Below are 23,647 nucleotides of genomic sequence, written 5' to 3'. Positions count from 1 at the left end.
TTAATTAATTTTCAATATGTATCTAATATTATTTCTGTTGATATATGATGTCTTGTATGTATATGTAAGAAAAAAGACGGAAAGAATATATATACCTATCAGAACTCTAAGAAAAATAAATATTAAATTTATAAAAAAAGTATCGCCACATAATAATAAATATAAATAATTTGGACATAAAAAACATATCTTGGTGATTGCAATCCAACTAGGATGATTTTCTGTCTCCACAAAATTATTAAAATTATTATTACTATATTTAAATGCAAGCAGTATCTTTGCTTCCCCTTTTTGACTTTCTAACGTTTAATCTGTCGCCAGCATCCTTTGTTGAATCAATGTAAACACTTTCTCCAGCTAACACAAAAGCAATTCAAATCCTCCCAAAAAACAAAACGGAGCCAAAAGAAAATAAAATAAAATCCTATCCCAACATAATTTCCAGTTTTTATTTTTCAACTCAATAATCATCATTAATTATTAAAAAAATATTATAAATATTCTGTGTGTTTCTTTTAGTTGGTTTCTAACTCATAAAACTCCCACAAACCTCACCAGCTTCCAACCTAACACACTTAATTGTCTAAAAAATAAAGAAATCTTTTCTTTGCTGACAAAAAATTCTTTCATTCTTGCTTCACTTCTGTTCATAGCTCTCATATCCCTCCCCCTCTTTTCATCAAAATTCATGAATTCTATTTGATTCATTCATTCTTTTCTTCATCTCGAACTGTATATTCTCATCATTGTTTCTCTGTTCATAGAGAGGGTCTTGAAGAAAGGTAAGAATGTGTCAAACTTGTGATTTTTCATTGACTAGTTTTGTACTTGGGTTGAATTTTCTTCTCCTACGACATAACCAACGTTCCTTTTCATATTCCTGTTGCTTCCTCATCAGGCACATAGGGAGAAATAAATTATGATAATCCCCATGGGTTTTTTGGTATCTGATTTTGTTTCTTGTTTTTTGCTTATCAGGTTGATGATTCTTCTGTACAGTCACTGATTCTTGATCTTTAAGCTTTCAGGTAAATACATTGCTACTCTTTCTTTAACCTTGCTATTTGGGTCTTGTGGATTTTCGATATTTTTTGCCTTAGGAGTTTTTGGATAATTGGATAAAGTATCTTTTCTGAGAGAGAAAAGAAAAGTTGAAAGCATGATTGTGTTGCATGTGCATGAATGCCATGAATCATGGTGCTACAAAATTGATGGTGTTGTCGACATGCTACGCTTTGCGCGCATAGCGACAACTTTAGTTTAAATGAAACCACTTTAAAGAGGTTTGGAATGGAAACAGAAGAAAAAAATGGGAAGTGCAGCTGTTGAATTGTGTCTCTTATGCATTAACAAACAAAGCCTCATGCGCAATTTCATGTAGTTGCAACTCAGGTGTAGCATGTGTGCTTCGAATTTTGCTACTATGATTTGCTAATAAATATTGACATGACACTATGGGGACAATGTTTGGTTGTTAAGTATTCTGTATTAAGCATAGGGACTATGCAGGAACACTTTGAGTAGATGGATTCCATGAATTTATCTAGTATCCAAAATGAAGAAAGCAATAAGTTGGTTTCCTTAATTGAGTGATATGCATAGGAATGTGTTACGGAAATTTCGCATTTGCTAGGTCCTGATAGGCTGTACTGTCTAGCTGTCTCTGACGGTAACGCCTTCTCATTCACAGGCTTCATATGATTGGCATTGACAAATAGTGTGATAGGCTAGTATTTGAAAAGAGATGTGCACGAGTTTGCGCAATCTATTACGGTTGGTGGTTTTTTCATACAACGATTTGATGGAAAATCACTTATATAAGTTCTATAATTTTGTGTTTCCAATAAAAACTTTCTGTCCTTATATCAAGTTGGATGATTTAGAGTCTGGGTCTAAAGGGATATTTCTGATATAGGCTGCATGAGTTTGAGTTAACTTTAGGTAACAAATCTTGCTTTATAATATGCATTTCTTGAATACTTCTGTTTCAATTTTTGTATTTTAATGTTTTAAGCTGAATTTTTCTGCATTATAGTTGAAAGTATAGTGACATACTACTGACGTTGGCAGGAAGTTCTTTCTATTCTAGAGTTTACAGCTCTTGGGAGTCTTAAAAGTGTATGAAGAATGGGAAACACAACTTGTAATATAAATCTTTATTAAGAAAAAATTTACTTAGGAGCAGCTAGTGAGCAACATTAGCTCGTCGTTTGCAGGGAAAGAAATTTTAAGAAAATTTAGAATAAGGATGTAGTGTTACTCCTTATCCGCCGCATTTATTAGAGCAACTTTCCTTGTCTTTATACGAGTTTTTAGAAATCAGACTTTTTAATGCAGATGTCCTTTCATGTTCTGATTTAGTTAGCTAAATTTTACTCCAATATTTTGTACTGAGTAATTATATATAGTAAAATATCGCTGTGCTTGTATAGAATCCAGTGATGCAAAGATCTGGTACAACCATACAATGGGATATTCCAGAGATTAACTGCATCAATTTATTCAAATCTAGATTCCCTTTCTAGTTTTGTGATTATGTGTTTGTCCGATTGAATCTGCTTGTAAGTGTATAGAACGGATCATCTGAGAGTTGTGCCAGAACCACCAAATTAAACCCATGTTTAGATTTTCTGGAATATTTTTCTTCTCTTTTAAGAAGAGAGTCCAGTTAGTGTTATTTGTGAATTTGAAGCTTTGAAAGAAAATTTATCACCAGAAGGTTCATAATCATAATACTAAGTGGTGATGGTTATCTATGTAGCCTTTTCTTCATTTCTTTAACATTGAGTTACAATTTGAGCAAAGTATTACCTGAGGCAATGTGATGCTTCTTATTTGTAGATGGGAACTAAGTTGAAGCTTTCTCTTTCTTGCATTTTAAATAGATATTGAATCAGTAATTGAATTGAATTGCCGTGCTGCAAACTTGGTGAGGAAATTTTCTGTGATTGCTTGTTCATAATGCTGTAAAATTTTCTTTGTATTGTAGCATTCAATGATATTTTTACTTGTTGGACTTATAATCTCATCAATGAGAAAGTTAAATATTAAATATTAATTGAACTTGGGAAGTTTGATGCGGTTGGTACTTGTGTCTTGTGCCGCTGCATTATATAGCTATAACTATTTCTTGTGTCTTCGCAGGTTCTTGCTTTTCTCTGGTAATTAATTCGAGATTAGTTGACACCGTTTCATACTTTATTCTATACTCAAATTTTGAAAACTGGGGTTCAGATTAACCATGGTGGCAAGATCATACACCAATTTGTTGGACTTAGCGTCAGGGAATATTTTAAACACCCCTCAAACTCCAAGAGCACTTCCGCGAGTTATGACTGTTCCCGGAGTTATCTCTGACGTAGAAAGCAAGCAAAGCAGTGAGGATTCTTTCCAGTCGGAACAGCGTCAGAAGATAATTATTGTATCAAGTTTTCTTCCTCTTGATGCTAAGAAGGATAAGTCTTCTGGAAAATGGAGTTTCAGTTATGACAAGGACTCAATTTTTTGGCAGTTAAAAGATGGTCTCCCTCCTGAAGTTGATGTTGTTTATGTGGGATCTCTGACGGTTGATGTTGATGCTAGTGAGCAAGAGCAAGTTTCTAATCAGTTGCTGGAGGAATTCAAGTGTGTGCCTACTTTTCTTCCTTCCGAAATCGAGGATCAGTTCTATAATGGATTCTGCAAGCAACATTTATGGCCTCTATTCCATTACATGCTGCCAATGTATCCAGGTTATAGCAATCGCTTCGATAGGACACTGTGGCAGGCTTATGTTTCTGCCAATAAGATATTTGCAAATAAAGTCACAGAGGTAATTAACCCGGACATAGATTATGTTTGGGTTCATGATTACCAATTAATGGTTCTTCCAACATTCCTGCGAAAGCGTTACAGCAGGATCAAGCTTGGTTTCTTCTTGCATAGTCCCTTTCCTACATCCGAGATATATCGAACTCTGCCGGTCAGAGGTGAAATTTTGAAAGCTCTGCTAAATGCAGATTTAATTGGTTTTCACACATTTGATTATGCTCGCCATTTTCTCTCCTGCTGCAGTCGAATGCTTGGCTTGGAATACGAGTCCAAGAGGGGCTACATTGGGCTCGAGTACTTGGGCCGAACAATATACGTCAAAATATTACCTGCTGGGATTCATATGGGAAGACTTCAATCTGTCTTAGACCATACTTCTTCTACTACCAAAGCAAGAGAAATCTATGAACAATTCAAGGGGAAACAACTTATTGTTGGTGTTGATGATATGGACATATTTAAAGGTATAAGTTTAAAGCTCTTGGCCCTTGAACAACTCCTGGAGGAATATCCGACACTTCGTGGCAAATTGGTCATGGTCCAAATCTTGAATCCACTGAGGGGTTCTAGCAAGGATATTGAGGATGCAAAGGAGGAGGCATACATCACTGCTAACAGGATAAATCAAACTTTTGGTTTTCAAGGTTATGAACCTGTCATCATCATCGATCGCCATGTTCCTTTCTATGAGAAGGCAGCCTATTATGCTATGGCAGAATGTTGCATTGTGAATGCGTTGCGCGACGGAATGAACTTGGTTCCGTACAAGTACATTGTCTGCAGGCAGGGAAGTCCTAAAATGGATGAAGCTTTAGAAATCGACCATGATTCTGAGAGGACGAGTGCACTTGTTGTTTCTGAGTTTATAGGTTGCTCCCCATCTCTCAGTGGAGCAATCAGGGTGAATCCATGGGACATTAGTGCTGTAGCTGATGCTCTATATTCGGCTGTTACAATGTCTAATGCAGAGAAAATTTTGCGGCATGAGAAGCACTATAGATATGTTAGTTCTCATGATGTGGCTTACTGGGCTAAAAGTTTTGAACAAGATCTTGTGATGTCATGCAAGGATCACCGTAGTAAGAACCATTGGGGCCTCGGCTTCGGCCTGAATTATCGAGTCTTGTCCCTCTCTCCCAATTTCAGGAAGCTTTCGGATGGCCACATTGTCTCTGCATATAAACGTACAAGTCACAGGGCAATCTTTTTGGATTATGATGGCACAGTTGTACCTCAATCTTCCATTGATAAATCACCCAGCCCTCAGGTTATATCGGTGCTGAATGATCTTTGCAGTGATCCTAAGAATACAGTGTTTATTGTCAGTGGCCGCGGGAAATCCTCATTGGGTGATTGGTTTGATCAATGCAAGAATCTTGGTATCGCAGCTGAACATGGCTATTTTATCAGGTTAGTGCTTTTGTAGTTTGTCATTTTCAATTTGTTTACTAACAATAATGGCATCGCTTAACTGATTTCAATCAATCCCATACGTTCCTCTTAAAAACAATTATAAAGAACTTGCTAGCATGTTGTCTAGATTGACAATATATTTGTTTGATCTGTGCCATAGGTGGGGTAACAAGTCAAGCTGGGAAATGAGCCACATAAGCACAGATTTTGCTTGGAAAAAGATTGCTGAACCTGTGATGAGGTCGTATACCGAAGCCACTGATGGCTCGTATATAGAGACCAAAGAGAGTGCCTTGGTGTGGCATTACTATGATGCCGACCCGAATTTTGGATCTTGGCAAGCCATGGAGCTTTTGGATCACCTGGAGAGTGTTCTTGCAAATGAGCCTGTGGTTGTTAAGAAGGGACAGCATATTGTTGAAGTCATGCATCAGGTATATATATCCTATTTTTTCATCTCAACCTAAGTGAAGTACCCCAAAAAAAAAAGAGTAAATAGCCATTTTGTACCCCTAAATATTATGATTTTGACGAAATGGACTTCAAAAGATGCAAGTGACAAAATGATCCTCCAAAGATATGCTCTATTTGATAAAATAAACCAAATGTATATAAGTATACAAATAAATTGACTAAACGTTTGGTTTTGTTTGTCAAACGGAACATATCTGCTGTTTAGATCTTTTTAGGTTCATTTTGTCAAAATTGTTATTTGTCCAGTATATTCAAAAGGCTCATTTCAATTGACGAATCCACTCTAGAAGTGGGTAAATTTTTCAGCATTTGAGCAACATGATCTTTAGTGGGTAACTTTCATCGAACATTTGAAGTTTTGTTGTTCTTGGGTTATGTAGCATGGTTGTATTGGCTTACCAACAATAATTCAACTTTGCAGGGAATTACAAAAGGGCTAGTTGCACAAGACGTGCTGTCTAAGCTAGCCAGTGCTGGAAAATCCCCAGATTTTGTGCTGTGCATTGGGGATGACAGATCCGACGAGAACATGTTTGAGGCCATATTAACCAAATCTTATAATGCAAACACCTCTGCAGCACCAGAAATCTTTGCATGTACCGTCGGGCAGAAACCAAGCAAGGCGAGGTACTACCTAGATGATACGGCCGAGGTGACGATGCTACTTGAAGCTCTTAGTACTGCTTCAGAGCCTCTAACAGCATTTTCTGCAGAAGCTCCTCCTCAAAATGAAAAATCTTGCTTTGAGAATATTGGTCACGTGCCTGATTTAGTGTGACTATATTTTTCGTTTTTCGTTTTCTTGCAAGAAATTAGTCTTGATTATAGAGGATACTGCAGCTTTAGGTTCTAGATAGTGATAATTAGGGGAATTACAGTGATTGGTTTTGATTAGTAGGTAGTAACAAAATCTAGGCATTCTAGCTTCGGTATGAACTAGAAAGGTTTATAAAGGATGAACACCATTAATAAATCTCGAGTCATGAATTATTTACCCTATTTTTTTCACCGAGTAAAGTGTAAATTGTGGAGATTTCCATGCTGCATTGTGTATATTTTGTTTAGTGCTTATAGCACAATGGGAGTGCCGGAGATGATGCTTGAACTGTCTTTATTAAACTTAAACACATTATAGCCGAAAGTCAGACACACAGTTGTCTAGGTGCCCTGGTTATCAATTATCAGCGTACTGAGTCTACACTAAATGCGTTGTTTCTTATGTTGTGTGCTCAAAGAAATAAATTGCCTCTTGAAATAAATTTTGTACCATAATTTAATAGCTTTCTAGTTATAATTTAGTAAAAAAATAAAATAAAACAGTAAAAATTGCCTCTCGAAATAAATTGTGTCCCAAATTTTATATTAAGGTTCAACTACAGTGTCAAATAAAACCAAGAGTCAATATATCAATGTTTAGTATTGTACATAATGAACAAGGAAGTTTACGTTTTTGTAAATAGACAAAAGTAAATAAGTTAGTTCACTAAGAGATAAAAGAAAATATAAAAGTGGATACTAACTCTTTATACAATAGATTTAAGTAATGTTTGATTATTTGGTAAAATTATTTAAAAAATAAAAAAATAAATTATTTTTCAATGAAATAAAAGGAGTTCTTTGTTCATCTCTACTGTTCTTACTCTGTAAAAACATGGATGTCATAACCCTCTCTTTATTGGCGCCTCTTCATGAGCCATCCAGTACTTTAACCGAGGAACTCATGATCTACTGCTATTTTCCAAACTAAGACACTATTTTTCGCCATGTTTTGCGGTCCCATGAGGCACCCAGTACCTCAACCGAGGAATCCATGAGCCAATACCATTCTCCGAACCAACACACTATTTTTTGCTACCTCTAGCGGTTTGATTTACCCATGGCGATGTCGAACTCTGGCGGAACTCGATTGCGAAATCTAGAGCGACATCCGGCACGGTTTTTGTTCCTGCGCAGGTTTAGTGCACTGACATTTGAATGATAGAAATGTCAGTGTAGCAAACTCCTTACAGGTTATTTTCTATAAGTTTTTGAATTCATTGTTTAGTCCTCTCTTATTATGCCTTTTTAAATAATATTTTTGATTGATTATTTATTTGTATTAATAGTGGCCTTTTAGTTGTGAAATAGTTGCAAGCAGCACAATCTTCTATATATATATTTTTTAAAAGTTTTGTACTACAACAGTCACAATTAATATTAATGTGCATTTAAAAAAATGAGTTTATGTACAATGTTGATTGTCTTCTTTAACATTCAGAATAGAAATTGTTATTCTACATGTGAAGTATTGCTTGCACAATTTAGTCAAAATAGATTATCGTTCTTTATTTGCCCATATCTTATTCTCCTTTTTATAGAAGGATTGAGCCACTATAACCAAAATCAAAACTTAGTATCTAAAATAGCTAAATTATAAAGAGACTGAGGCTAATCTTTGCCAAAAAAAAAAGACAAGAGGATATGTGCCTTTAACATATGATTATGGAATTTGGTTAGTTTACTATAACTATGATTGCACCTTCTTTATTTTGTTCTAAATTGATTCATAAAGTGATTTTGATGCTTATTTTGAGAATGCAAAAATACAATTATTTGAAACATTTAGATTTATCTAATTTAAATCAGGTAAAATTACAAAAATTTCACTTATTCAAAGCGTTATTTATATTATTCATTTATATTCTTTATTGTTTATAAGAACTAGATTCACCAATACTAATATTATCAAACTAAGATGCCATACCAATCAAGAGATAATTAAAGAGAAAAAAAAGTAAACAAATTCAAAATATATTTTCAGATGAAGGACATACATATAAAGATGGAAAAAAAAAAATAAAAAGTGCATAAAAGTCAACAATTCATTAAAAATATGTCTTCACAAGAACATATGACAGGAAAAAGAAAGCAATAACTGCAATCGTAACCGAAAATGAAAATAGAAGACAAATACCACATAAGAAGACTAAATCCATCAACAAAAATAAATGTGACAATTAAAACAACAAATAAATATGTAACTTTGTACAACTCTAATATAAAAAACTTTTGTACTACAAAATATTTTAAATAAAACACACTCCAAATTTAACATTAGTTTTTATATATTTAAATTATTTTTTTAAATAATATAATACTCATTAAAAAATACTATATACTATTATTAATTTATCATCTCACACATTGCACGAATTTCATTCTAATATAAAATTAAAAGTATAAGCAATAAAAAATTACAAATTGAGATATAAAATGTTAAAACTAATAGAAAAATTTATTAAGATGACAGTCACCCTACAAAGAAAAAAATAAGGTTCTGAAAACCGGACCGGACCGGCCAGTTCGACCGGTTTAACTGCGAATCGGCAATGCAAACGGTCTAGTCTTCTCTTAAAAACCGCTGTAGAAAGAACCGCTGAAAAATTGGTGAACCGGCCAAAAATCGTCCGGTTGGGCCGGACCGGTGACCGGCCGGTTCTGCTAAACGACACCGTTTTTATTGTTTTTAAAAAAATTAAAAAAAGGCACCCGATCCGACCAGCTCGTGGAGCACCCCACCCCCCCTTCTTCCCCTGATCCCATTCATCTCACTCTCTCAGTCTCACAGTGAGTGAATCAATGAACCCTAGCCCAGTAGAAGTCTGAACCCTAGCCGCCCAGTGGCCCTCCATCGTCGCCGCGGTCGCGGGTTGTCAGCGCCACCGCCGTCGCCTGGTCCTGCCGCCCCAGTAGCCCTTCATCGTCGCCTGGTTCCCTGCCCAGTAGCCCTCCATCTCCATCGTCTTCATCTTCTCAACACCAGTAGCCCTCTCATCGTCTTCATCGTCGCGTGGTCCTCAACACCAGTAGCCCTCCATCGAACCCAGGTGAGTGACTCGTCCTTTGCTCATCTTCTTTGTTCTTTGCCTCTGCTCATCTTCTTTAGTATAAGAAACATGAAGAAACACGAACTTCATCCTCTGTGAACTTAGATTTCTGTTCTTTTTTCTGTGAACTTCCTCTGTGAACTTTGATTTCTGTTCAATTTCTGTGAACTTCCTCTGTGAACTTTCTCTGCTCATCTTCCTCTGTTTGTTGGTTAGTATAAGAAATAAATAATATGAAAATTAAATTAATTCTGGTCTTCTAATTTTATTGTATTTCAATTGCAATTTCTGTTTGTTGGTTAGTAAGTTTTTTTATTGTATTCGAAATTCACCCTCTGATACAGAAACATGAAGAATATGAAGAGGGTTACTGGTGTTTTTGTGTTTTGCACTTTTGCTGTTTTGTAATTGTTGACTGGCTGAAATGCTGTAGCAAATTGTTGATGAAGCTGCAGTAATTGGTAACAATGTGTCAATTTTGCATAGTGTGACTTTGGGTGGAACTGGTAAAGCTTCTGGTGATAGGCATCCACAGATTGGTGATGGGGTTTTGATTGTGTTAGTCTATCAGAAATATATAGTATGCAGAACAACAAAGCTGTATCTATAATATGCAGGGATTTTGTTGTTGTAAGGTTTCAAAACCACCTTTTCTCTAGCTACCTTCAATGCTGATTTACTGATTTACTGATTTGAGGATAGTGGAAAGTTGAGTCTGTGTTACTTTTTTAGGGATTTGAGGTTGAATTTGTGATTTGTGATTTCTTGGATCTTTTGTAATGCTGCTGATTTGAGTTTGGAATTTGTAATTACTGATTAGTGACTTGTTAAGCTGTTATTGTTAACTTGTTATGCACTTATACTGCTGTTTTGTTATGGAATTATGGCACTGAGTGTTTTGAATTTTGAATTTGTGATAAGTGATTTGTGATCTGTGATTTGTGATTTGTGATTTGTGATTAGTGATTTTGTTATGCTGCTGTTTTAAATTAATTTAGGGGTGATTATTTGTTATGTTATTGTTTTGAATTAATTTAGGAGTGATTAATGATTATTTCTAGTTGTATTATTGCTGTTTGCACCATTGCTCTTTTCACTATTTAACTTTGTATTTTGATAAGATCATATGGATTTGGTTGAGATTTCATATGTTTTAAATTTGGAAGATATTTAAGATTTATATTAGACTATAATTATATTTTATGATGTTTATATATAATTTATTTATTATTTTATTCTGAAACAGTTTTTTCGGTTAAACCACCGGTTAAACCGGTTGGACCAATAAACCAATGAACCAGTAGCTAGAGCGGTTTGATGACCGGTCCGATTTTTCGAACCTTGGAAACAAACTAACCATATGTACCTACAAAAAAGATCAATTTAAGGAACATTTATAGTCCAATTAAAATTTTAGAGACCAATTCAATATATGACTCCAATTTTAAGAATCATGTTAATGTTTCACAGCGTATGGAGATAGGATGAGGAGGAGCGCAGTGAAACTCGAAGGGTATGGTTAGAGTACTTTGGTGTTCCTCTGCATACATGGTCAGCGAAGACGTTCAGAATAATAGGAAACCAATGGGGAGAAGTAATTGGATGTGACAAAGCCACGGAATCATGCCTCTCATTCAGTGTGGGACGGGTGCAAATAGATACTTGTATCATGGACATCATCAACGAGTGGATTCACATCACAATTGGTACTAGCGAATTCGATGTCCTGGTTAAAGAGGTTGGTCATGAGAGTTATGGAGTGGAGTGCAAGATTGAAGAGGTAGGTAATCCTTATCTCCCAAAAGCTTGTGAGATGGTTGCTAGCAGTTCGAGCGCCATGGTACAAGTGGAAAGTAGAGATCCGGTGGCTGAGTTGGTGATGGCGGTGCCAAGGGAGGAAGAAACGGATAAGGGTAGAGTAGTAATTTCAGAGGATATTTTGAATGAATGGAGTTATTGCAATTTAATTTAAATTCGTATAGCAAGGAAAACGGATGATCCTGTTTTAGAGGGCAGTAAGGATTTTATGGGATATAATGATTTGATGATTAATGATGCTGAATCAAAAAAAAAAAAAAGCTATGATTATAATAATGATGGGCTGAAAAGTAAGGATTGTTGGAGAAAAAAAGAAACCTAAAGCAGGCTTCTTAGTAGGCCCAAAAAAGTTTATTGTAACAGGTGTGCCAAAGGAGAGAGCTTGGGCTTTTTTTCCTTAGTTGAAAGCCCAGATCATGCTAACATTCATGCTGATGCGGCTATAGGAGATGGGCTGGTAAATCTGAGTCGGGCGAGGGTTGACTGGGTCGAAGCTACTCCGAGTCCTGGGTTATGCGTCGTGGTTCATTATCAAGTTGAAAGGGAGATCGCAGGGTCTGACGCCGCAACAGATCAACGAAGCTTGGGAAAGTTCGTAGCCAGCGAGGAGCGACAGACTAGTGGAGGAGACGGTGCCGTCAGGCCGTAGCGGTGTATGCTGCTGCGATCTTCAACCGGAGGTACGCTCCCATTGGAGATTGTGTCTTCGTCAGGATATCACTCAACGCCGACGATGGCGGGGTTACGTTCTTCCATGGACGGCGATGTTGACATGGAAGCGGCGGTGCATTGTCTAGTGCCTCGGAAAAATGCTGCTGGTCCGAAAGTTGGTCCCGTTATAGGTGGAGATGACGCACCTGTAGACAGTTTAACTTTGGACGGTGCGGGGGGTTGATAAAGGCAGTATCGGAGCTGGGAGTGCCGGGGACATTAGTGTTAAAAATCCGAGGAATAGCGATGGTAAGGATTTGGAACGAGAGGAACAGATGCTGGAAAATAGGAAGGCGTGGGAGCTGGCTGTTGAATCAGGAGCCGTGCAGTACAACGATGAAGATGATATCATGGCAATTCTTCAAGAATAGAATGAGGCTTTAGCTCAGAAGAGGAGATTAGCAAAGCAGAAAGAAAAGGCACGAAGATGCAGACCAAAAAATCTCAAAAAGGTGTGTAAAACAGTTTTAAAATAATTTTTCGTTCTTTAATTGTTAAGGGGTTAGGGGGTGTTGGAAAATTGAGTATGGTGAAAGAACTAAGAAAGAAGCAAAAGTGAATATATTAGGGTTGGTTGAAACTAAGATGCAAGTTGTGACTAAGTTTGATGTAATGCGTATTTAGGGGAGCGATGCTGTAGGGTGGGAGTTTGTAGAGTCGGTAGGCATATTCGGGGGTCTGTTATCAATGTGGGATGACATGCAATTTAAAATAAATAATTGTTACAAAGGAAAAAAGATGGTTATGTGTTAAAGGAGTACTGTTAAAAAATGAGTTTAATTGTACGTTCTATTTAGTATATGGTGCTCATACTAAATTGGAGAAACTGGCTGTGTGGGAGGAACTGAGTTTTGTAGCTGGTTTAGGTCGAGGTCTGATATGTTATATGAGAGACTTTAATGAGGTTATACAGATTGAAGAGAAGAAAGGTCAGGACAGGTTACAGCATCGGCAGAAGAGTTCAAGGATTAGGTTCAAGATATGCAGTTAGTGGACCTACCGTTGAATGATCGAAAATTTACTTGGTTCAGAAGCCGCTCCTGCAATCGTATTGATAGAGTTCTATTGAGTGTAAAATGGCTTGAGAAATTTCCGAAAATTTGATTAGAAAGTGGACCGAGAGTTATTTGGAATGTATGACTAGAGAGGAATAGGCGGATCTTTAATAACAAGGAAACCGGAGTGGAAGAGATGTTTCTCAGATCTTTGACCAGCTACAGAGAATGGTGTAGTTTGGATCCTTTTGGTTGTTGATGGTATTGTCGGAGATAACATTAGGAATTGTTTTCAGGTTTTGATTGGTTGTTTTTTATGTTTGAGACTTTGTTTGTGATTTTGTCGCTCTACTTTATTGTGTTGAGCTCACTTGTTAAAAAAAAAAAAAAGGTTAGAATTTTGCTACAATTAATTTTGATCGAAGCAATAAGAATATCTTTTTTGTATCGAGTTTAAGGTAACATTAAAAAAAAAAAATCCGAAAACAGCTAGTATTTAAAATAAAATGAAATAAAAGTGCAAGTAAAGAAAACGAAAATACATTTTGAATATTAGAGAGTAAATAAAAATATTCCCACAAAAGTTTTGCAGTAGAGTAATTAACTTTTTAATAGCAGAAGAATTAAAGTTTGCATAAACACTAAAATATTTTTAGTTATGCATTTTTTGTATTTCTAATTGTATTTTGATTGTAAAAATATAGTTTAATTATATTATTTATAAAGTCTGATTATAAACTTGATTTCAAGTTTGATTCTGTTATTATAAAACTTGATTATAAGTGTAATATGAGGTTACTTTGTATTTTGACATAGCTTATTGATTAGTTATTAATTTTTTGTGTATATAAAGTATAATTAAACGAATGAAAAAATATAAAACTAACTTGATTTTTTAAATGATTCTTCTTGACCAAAAAGACTGAACGTAACATTTTTTAGGGCAAATGTTACATTTTATACCTACAATTTAATTTTTTCAAAATTAAAATTGTTTTTGATATTTTTCATTTTTTTAAAAAAACAAGAGGTGAAGATAATAATGTGAAGCATTGTTACAAAAAGCAAAGCAACCACAAATTCAAAATACAGGAGAAAAAAAAAACAAAATATACAATAAATAGTTGTCTATTATTCTAAAAGAAAAAATCTTAAACGACTCTTGATAATTAACTCGAAAGACAGTGATGTCCTCAATAAAAAAAAAACTCTTTTCAGCCTTTAAATTTTATTTCTGTGAGACTAGTTAGTCTCTTTGACAATATTTTCTCTCTATATTAATGGAATAAGCCTACGTAGCATGTTAAACTGTTGATTTATCCGTTAAAAGCCAACTAGGATTGACAAATTCTTTTTATTGGGAGTTTTGTTGTCTTTTAAGGGGTAATTGTTAGTTTTTTTTGTTACCTTTTTCGAATACATTGACTAAATTTACTATGTAAAACTAGGAAATATTAGTGATTTTTAAATTGTTTTTACTTATAAAAATTAAATGGAGGATATATTAGTGATTAACGAGTCACATAAGCATGTTCTAGAGAGAGATCATTGACAGAGAGACTAAATAGTCTCACGAAGTTGATTATTAGGGGGCCAAAACGTGTATTTTTTTCGGAGGCCTCGTAGTCCTTCGAAAAAATTATGAGGGACCAAAATAGGTATTCACCCTTATTTTAATTTCCTTCCCACATAACAGACATGCTCTCGCTTTTGAGCCTTAGTGCTCACTCGTCTCACTATAACAGACTCTCCTCATAAGCTTACTACATCAAACTCGTGATCATTTATTTTTTTGTCAGTAGAAATTCATATGCAGCTGTTTTCATGTGAAGTGGATAGTTGAGAACTATTAGATAACAATTTAGTCAAACATATCAAATTATCTAGCAGTTCTCAACTATCAACTTCACATGAAAATAGCTGCATATGAATTTTTACCTTCTTTGTCTCCACGACTCCTAATAAAATAAACCAATCTTATTACTTCTCACACCCCAACCCCTCACACTCCATGCCCCAAAATCATCGTACTTTTTGACCCTTGCCTTAAGTATTTCGGCATACTTCTTCGCTTCTTCTTCTGCTTTGCTTGTCTTCTTTTCAGTATTACAGATTCATTTTGTTCCTATAAAATAGACATAATATCCTCTTCATCATTATAACCACTGCACTTGACTCTATTACCAATTTTCAAACTTTCTCATTTTCTATCCTTTCTTGCTTCTAATCACGTTTAGGTCCCTTTCTCCATGATTATTCAAACAGTCCCTACTCCCTTCTCCAGGCACTTCCTCTCTCCATTCACAATGTCATCACTCTCTATATTTTGTTCTTCTTTTTTTTTTTACTGTACTTTCTCTATATCTTCTACTTTTGTCCTTTCTTGCTTCTCAAATAGTATTTTCTCAGTCACTTCGTATATATGTCTGTCGTCATGGATACATCTAATTAAATTTGAAGATTTACAAGGTGCTAACCTTTCCATGTGTTGTAACTTTAGTAATTCTCCTTTCTCATCTTGTATATCCCTTTTCGAGTCATCATAATCTGAAAAATCATTGACTGCACCTACAAATTCTTCTTCATTCTCACTTGGGCATATCTCTTTGACATGTTTTTCCATTTTTGTTGACTTTCCTTTATCGAAATTGTTATTGTCATTGTTGGTTTTGCTATCTCCTGCCGATGTCTTGATCACAAAAATATCAAATTTTGCTCCATCCAGATCCAAAACCACTCTACCTTGGATTGTTGCCACCCAAAAAGTATCTATCACCTTGGCTGATCTACGATTGCTTCCTTCTAAAAAATTGTCTTCCATCTTTATAGTTGTTTCCCAAACTTTTGCCACATAGCAATAGTTTTCTTCATTCCATGCATGAAGCAACATGTTAAAAATCTCAATCCAGACTATCCTCTTTCTATTTGTTTCCTCTTCTGCCACGCTCTTATTTCTCCAAAATATTTTAGTAAGAAAGATGATTTTCAAGCTTCTTCCATATCTTCAACCAAATCAAAAGTGAGTATTATTTTAAATGATTTTATACTTTTTATCTCTCTAAGAATGTGCCAATATTTGAGGAGACATGGGATAACCTCGTCAGTAATTAACGGAATAGCTAACTTTTCGATGATGCTCCTTTTGTTTCTCTATGATATTCATGTCAACTGTCCCTTTAACTGTTTAAGGATACACTGTTATTTTATTGTCATTGACGTCTTCTCATTTTGAAGTAACATTCCTTGTTAAGACATCTTTAAAAGACTTCACCCTTATGTCTCCAGAGTTTCCATAACCCTTTGTTTGCAGCTCCATCAAAGTTTGATTTCGATTTTTCCTTTGATCACTAAGATCACATCAAAGTTTCAATTTGTTTTATCCATAACATTTTTAAGGAGTTTCAAAGTTATCCTTCAATCTAATAATTAATTGATAAGTGTATCAGATGATAAAATAAATAAAATTTTTAGTTCTTTGAAAGACAAGCCAATATAATTAATTTTGAATATTGGTTTTGAGGTTTTGTAACATGAAGGGGTATATTAGCAAATTTTATTGTTTGTTAAAAAAATGCAATATGACAAGTATATTATTTAGTAGTTTGTTAATTTATATTTTAAGTAATTAGAATATTTAATTTGATTTTATTTATTTTCAATTAAGTTTTGTTTACTTTGCAGGTTAAACTTTATGTTAGTTATATCCCTAAAGGAATTTTTTGGCCTAATAGGATTACCTCTGTGCTCTGCTAGGGTTTAGTGGAGTAATCCTAATTTCAGTCAAGCTTCGTCAAGTGTCAACAAAGTGATCAAACGTCAATAGATTAAGTATGGCAGTGCAAGGTACTACACCAACAGGAAACTATAGAGTGGGAATCATGAAGGAGGAAAATGTGATCAATTTTGAAGAAAAAGACATCCAAGGAAGACGAAAAAGATGCGAGAGGAGCCTAATAGGAAGATTGCTAGCAGATCGGCAGTTCTTATCTGGAACAATAGAGGCAGCAATGAATTCTATATGGAGACAACCTGAGAGATTTAAAGTGATTAATCATGGAGGGAACATATTCCAATTCTTCTTTAGTGAGGAGAAGGATGTGCTGCAAATTGAGAGGGAGGACTATGGCTTTGCAAAAATACATCCTTAATCCAGAGTTCGAGACTCTGGGTAAGATGCAAGGGTTAAGTTCTGTCGCCGCTTGCTCCGGGTTGAGAATTGTAACACCACCTAGGTGAGAGGCAACGGTGAAGTTGTCCCCTACTCTGGGTACACGGGTAAGATACAAGGGTTCCAGCGTTGTCCTACTTGCTTCGTATTTGGTGTTCTGTCTAAGGTTAGCTACCGAACATGTCGGATTTGGCTTTATAACCGACAGATGAGACTCATCGGCCGTAGGACATGCATTCATCATATGCATTTGTTTATTTTTGTTTGATTGTGCATTAATTGGGCTTGCCTACGTGATTATTATCCTACTTATGTTTACTTTGTCTGTATTGCTTGTCTGTGCACTGGAGTTTTGGAGGAATGGAGGAAATAGTAAGTGAAGGGTTAGATCACAATTAGATTAGAGGAGATAGAGAGTGAATTGTAAAGTTTAATGAGACAGAAAGTGAATTGTAGAATTAAAGTTAGATTGAGACTTGGACACCTTAGAGAGTTTTACCAAATTTATAGTTTAGTTTATTCCTTTAAGTTTATATCTGAGTGTCAAAGTTCTAAGATTACCTCGGGACCTTTTATATTAACTATGTGGGTACCTTTACCATGCTGAGAACCTCCAGTTCTCATTTCATACATATTGTTGCTTTTCAGATGCAGGTCAAGAGGCACCGCACTGAGCATTCTGGAGACTCTTGGAAGCGAAGAACTATCTTGGAACTTGGTATTTGTATTTGGTTTATATTTATATATGTGTATAGATTCTCCATGTTGTATATATTATGTTTTGTCCCTCTTAGAAGTTGACTTGGAGAAACAGGATTTATATTTATCTATAAACTTCCTTTCATATATTTATCTATATATGTATATATACTTTTAGAGGTCATAGCGCCTCGCCACCTCTGTTTTACATCCTAGGTGTAAAACTCTGTGTGGTAGGGTGTTACAACATGGGATATGAAGGAATGAAATTCACATGGTGCAACTAACAATATGGGAATAATCTTATTAGAGAGAGGATTGACAGATGCTTTTCATCTATTCAATTTAGAAGAGAGTACCCGAGAGCGACCATCCTTCACCTAGACGATGTCGGACCAGAACACTGCTCTTTTATGCTGCTGACCGAGAAGGAGAAACCTAAATCAAAGAAAAGATTTCAATTTCAAGAAAGATGATGTGATAACGAGTAGACAACTGCAATAATTAAAGAGGCCTGGACAATTCAAGTTGAAGGCTCTCCTATGTTCAAATTTTTCATTAAATTGAAAAAGTGCCGACATGCATTAGTGGAATGGCAAAAGCCAGTACTAATAACTCTTAGAAACACATTTCAGAATTGAAATTGCTTCTAGACCAGGAGAAGAATAAGAGGCAAAATGCAAATAGGCTTCAAGTACTGCAGTTTGAAGAAGAATTAATGGAAGCTTATGTAAATGAGGAGCAGTATTGGAGAGAAAAGGCGGGAATGCAATGGCTGAAACGGGGTGACTAGAACACTAAGTTTTTCTATACAAAGTTCCAAAATATTTGTAGACAAAATAAAATTTACAAAACAGACAGTTTCAAAAATTCCAGTTCTGAACTGAGTGGCATAGCTCAAATAGAAACAAGTTACTTCCAAGAACTGTTCACTTCATCCAATCCTAGGTCAGCATTGGGTGATATTCAGGTGATATTCATAAGGAGGATCTTAGAAGAAGAAATTAAAAAATTACCTTCTTGATTAACCCCTTTTAGGCCCCAAGAGATGACGGTTTCTCTGCCAAATTTTATCAATATTTTAGGGAGGTAATAAAGGAAGATCTTTGTGAAGATATAAAAAATTTCTTGTTTGGAGACAGGATGTTGGGGGCATTGAATCATACCCACATCTGTTTAATCCCTAAAGTCTAAAATACAAAGACTATGAGTTAGGTACAGCCAATAAGTTAGAATACGATCTTCTAGTTCATCGCATGCAAGGAATCCTTGATAAAATCATTAGTTACAACCAAAGTGGTTTTATCAAAGGAAGACTTATAAGCGATAACATCCATATTGCATTGAACTCATGCATTTTTTGAAAAATAAGAATTTGGTGAATACGAGATGGCTGTGAAGATAGACATGAGTAAAGCGTACGACATGATAGAATGGAGTTTCATTTGCCAAATCATAGAGAAATTTGGGTTATGTGAAAAACAGATTCAATGGATTAAGGAATGTGTTACTATTGTATCATACTCTATTACTGTGGATGGTCAATCACATGATTTCTTTAAACCGTGTAGGGGATTGAGACAAGGCAATCCCCTTTTATCCTACCTCTTTCTACTTTGCGCAGAGAAATTCTCCTATCTGCTCCACAAAGGAGAACAGAGAAATGAAGTCTCAGGGCTGAAAATAAACAATAGGTGTTCGGTGATATGCCATTTATTCTTTGCAAATGAATCCATTTTGTTTTGTAAGGTGAACCCTCAGGAATGTGATAGGCTACTGCGAATATTAGAATGCTACAGTGATCAATGGTCAAGTTGTTAATCTCTCCGAATCCTCAGTGTTCTTTAGTAGGAATACCTTGGACCATATTCGTGACTCTTTGGCACAGACATTAGAAATTCCCCACATAGGAGCCCAGAATAAGTATTTGGACCTCCTAGTAGTGGTCCACAGATCAAAGAGACAGACTTTTAACTTCATTAAGGACAAAGTGGAGAGAAAACTACAAGCGTAGAAAAGATCGTTACTGTCAGCTAGTGGTAGAGAAGTACTCATAAAGGTTGTGGCTATGACAATTTCAATTTATACACTCAAATATTTTAAGCTACCTGAAGCTCTCCTAGAAGACATCCAAAAGAAAATTATGAATTTCTGGTGGAGACAGCAAGATTCAGATAGAAGAATGCAGTGGATAAGATGGGACATCATTTGTAGAGAAAGAAACAAGAAGGATTAGGATTTAAGGATCTAAAAGCGTTTAATTTAGCTATGTTGGCTAAACAAAGCTAGAGGATTCTAACAAAATCTAATTCTCTTATCAGTAAACTCTACGAAAGTAAGTACTATAGATATTCCTCTTTTCAAAGAGTTACCTCAGGTCAAAATCTCTCTTGAGCATGGAGAAGCATTTTAGAAGGAAGGAAGATCTTAGAACAGGGACTACATTGGAAGATTGGAATGGGTTATTAGGTCAGAATTTATGAAGATTCATGAATTAGCAACTTTAGTCCTATCTTAAACTACCAAATAGCTCGCATAGATCCACAACTCATTTGGGTCAATCAACTACTTAACAATAACAGACAGTGAGACGAAAACAAAATCAGAAATAGCTTCAACCCAAACATAGCAGCATAAATTTTGCGAACTCCAATTCTACAAGAGGAAGAGGATTCAGTTACCTGGAAAGGAGAAAAGCACGATTCTACTCGGTGGCCTCGGGATATAAATTGTCCTTCCAACTCTCACACCCACCGAAAAATCAACTCCTTGCACAATGCCAAGACAAAAAGTTGTGGAACATGCCTTGGGAACTCAAGTGCCTGCCAAAGGTGAAAATATTCCTTTGGAGAGCTTTTCATGATGGGCTACCAACTCGAAGCAGACTCAATAGCCGAATCCCAGGAACCGAATCCCAGGAATTTAAGATATGTGCACTAGATGCAATGAAGCTGAAGAGACAATGAATCATTGCCTAATTGATTGCCCAAAGATTCAATTAATATGGAGGAAAACGGAATTTAGGATTTACTTGAGCTCGATAGAAGAGACCATATTGTACGAAGGAAGCTAGACTAGTAGCAACGTTACTCTAGAGAATTTAGCAAGCTAGTAATCTTCAAGCTTTTGAAGAGAAGGACTCCTCCGCGGAGCTAGTATTCGTGTCGGCAATGAAACTTGCGATGGATTATAAGAAAGGTTTATCTAATTAGTAAAGGTGAGTGATTTAGTAATTTATTAAAATTTAATGTGGGTATCCCATTTTACTTTTGTCGTATTTTTCAAAAGACTCTAATGTATTCTATTCTAAATTTTTAGAAATTAATATATTTTATCTTAGTTAAAAAAAACTTTTTGTTAGTTGATTTGAGTTTATGAAAGATATATTTTTAATTATTATGCTTGTTATTTTTTTATGAATAATTTTTTTTCTTAATTTTAGGAAAAATTTTGGTATGAATAAGGAAGATCGAAGAATTCTTTCTTTGTTGTAATTGCATCTAAAGAAATTAAATAAAGTCGTAAAATAAAGCAATAAAAAGGTTGTACGGAATGAAGAGAGATTTTTTTTTATCAATGAGATTATATGACCAAATTATTTTGGTAATTAAATTTAGTTAAATTAGTCTACTAATTCAAAGATTAATGACAAAAAATATTATTTGAAGATGAATGAAAAAAACATAAAAAAATAATTAAATTTAATTATAAAAATCCAAGTGCTTGTGCTTGTAGCTTTTAAAAGTTAGGGGTGCTTTTGAAAGCACCTAACAAAGAGCTTTTCAAAGTTGGCTTGTGCTTTTTAAAATTTAAAAGTCTAATATAACCTCATATGTTAACTAATTTTTAAATTTAATGCTTGCATTTATGTCTATTATAGTATTTTTAAATTTTAAAAGCTATTTTACCAAACGCAATTGTTGTTACTTGTGTTTATTGAAAGCTATTTTTAATTTAATTTACCAAATATAAATGCTACAACTTTTATAAAGCCATCTTTTAAAAGTTAGCTTTTATAAGCTACTTTTGAAAAGTAAAAGCTTTACCAAACTAAGCCTTAAAATGACATCAATATTATCTCACCGTCAAATTTCTCACTAACAATGTGCTTTTGTTAAAGTTATGTTTGCTCAACCCCTCTTCCACCTTTATTTTCTTAGTAAACTCAAACTCCATTCTCTTACTCCATTTTTTCTCCTCCTCAATTTTCTCTTGAAGAATTAATAGCATAAAAGAGTGTAAGAGAATAAAATTTGGACTTGTTGAGAGGGTGAATATAAAAAAAGAAGTTGAACAAATATAACTTTAATAAAATATTATTAATAATACATCAATTTCATTAAGTGTTAATGAAAAATTTAATGATAGGATAACATTAATGTCATTTTAAATGTTTTAAAATAAAAATAAGACAATTAAAATATTAAAGACTAAAATAGAATTCATCCCAAATTTTGAAAACTAAGAGTTTACCCTTATATTAATTATGTTTAAGATCAAAACTTAATTATTTTACAAATGTTATAAATAAATAATTTTAGACTACATTTTATTTAAATATGTAATTTGTCCAAAAATTATAAATATTGCAAAGAGGTAGGAGACAACTGTTGCATATATACTTGCATTCATCAGCCAGAGGCTCAAAAAGTCAACTCACTGAAAAGAAAGTTGTCTTGCCAACCTGTCATGACTGTGTCACTGATTCGGCACTCCTCCAGATCCGGATATGCTTTGGTATCACCAGTGCACAATTCACAATTAAAGGGACATGGTTTTTGGTATGTATAGTTTTTTGTTTTTCCCTTTTCCTGTGAGCATCGCAATAATAGCTAATTAGCTATGTGCTGATATTTTGCCAATTCTGTGGTCTCCTGCAATAAAGGAAGTAACGAGGATGAAAGAGGAATAACAACTAAACGTTTTCAGTACTTATCCGCTGAATCTAATTATGATTTGTATTTTTAAACGTTTTTATTAACCAAAAATTTAGGGTTTTTTGTTTTACTAGAAAAGATTAATTTTGGCATATTTATATAAATTTTATTACACGATAAAAATTAAAATTTTAAATTTTAAGGTTTTAGAAATTAAATAGAATAATTTTTTTTGTTAAAATCCAGGGTGTTTCATAAAATTATTTCAACAATAAGGTATGCATAAAAACTAAAAAGGTTAGACTATAAAAATGTAATATTTTATTATAATTTATTTTTCATGCAAAGCATATGTAATGGATTGGCTCAACGAACAGGAATCTAATATGAGAAGTACGAAACAGGATAAGGACCCAACAATAGGTGGACACCGAAACAACTGATTTGGCACCCGTCAAGTAGCCGCCTCGCCAAGGAAGACTCTTTACCTTGTTAAACGGCTCCTCCTCCAGAAACGCTAACAGATAGGATAATAGGATATGATGGTAACATTGAATTGGGCTCATAATTATCAGTTAAAATATTGAATTATTAAATTAATATTTAAAATTTTAGTTAATTTCTGCTCAACATCAGACACTATTACTAATTATGATTTTGGGGTAGTTTTACTAGAGGTAGTAAAAGGACTAGTCTATCCTATTTTCTTTATTTCGTTAAAAGTTTGTTATTTTGTGAGTTAATCTATTTTGTTCTCTCTACTGAAAGGATCTCAAATTTTTATCTCATTTTACCTAATAATGGGTTAGTGGAGTT

General features: G+C 34.6%; 1 protein-coding gene and 1 long non-coding RNA gene across 4 annotated transcripts; one reads left to right on the top strand and one right to left on the bottom strand.

The window, feature by feature from the left end:
- On the top strand, positions 367-6,870 carry LOC107643945 (probable alpha,alpha-trehalose-phosphate synthase [UDP-forming] 9). Of its 2 annotated transcripts, none has more exons than XM_021124355.1 (5): positions 367-782; positions 979-1,028; positions 3,235-5,220; positions 5,384-5,657; positions 6,119-6,870. In XM_021124355.1, exons 3-5 carry the CDS (start codon positions 3,242-3,244, stop codon positions 6,473-6,475), a joined length of 2,610 nt encoding a protein of 869 aa, XP_020980014.1. In that variant the 5' UTR covers positions 367-782; positions 979-1,028; positions 3,235-3,241; the 3' UTR covers positions 6,476-6,870. The 2 variants fall into 2 exon arrangements, with proteins under 2 accessions (XP_020980014.1, XP_020980013.1); XM_021124354.1 differs by having other exon boundaries at positions 3,145-5,220.
- LOC110272290 lies at positions 7,458-21,157 on the bottom strand. 2 transcript variants are annotated; one of them, XR_002363462.1, is made up of 3 exons: positions 20,636-21,157; positions 18,314-18,392; positions 7,458-7,660 (listed from the first exon to the last, which is right to left on the bottom strand). It is a non-coding gene; the product is annotated as an uncharacterized LOC110272290 (long non-coding RNA). The 2 variants fall into 2 exon arrangements; XR_002363461.1 differs by lacking the exon at positions 7,458-7,660 and adding an exon at positions 8,814-9,764.

Source organism: Arachis ipaensis, chromosome B05, assembly GCF_000816755.2.
Source record: "Arachis ipaensis cultivar K30076 chromosome B05, Araip1.1, whole genome shotgun sequence".
NCBI classification, from domain to species: Eukaryota; Viridiplantae; Streptophyta; class Magnoliopsida; order Fabales; family Fabaceae; genus Arachis; species Arachis ipaensis.
The sequence above is the reverse complement of the archived record's forward strand: the minus strand, read 5'-3'. Positions and strand labels throughout refer to the sequence as shown.

Bases quoted from the DNA above. Each gene is read 5' to 3' on its own strand.
- LOC107643945 (XM_021124355.1), top strand. From the start codon at position 3,242: ATGGTGGCAAGATCATACACCAATTTGTTGGACTTAGCGTCAGGGAAT. The intron at 5,221-5,383 runs GTTAGTGCTTTT...TCTGTGCCATAG, and splicing joins GAACATGGCTATTTTATCAG to GTGGGGTAACAAGTCAAGCT. The intron at 5,658-6,118 runs GTATATATATCC...TCAACTTTGCAG, and splicing joins TTGTTGAAGTCATGCATCAG to GGAATTACAAAAGGGCTAGT.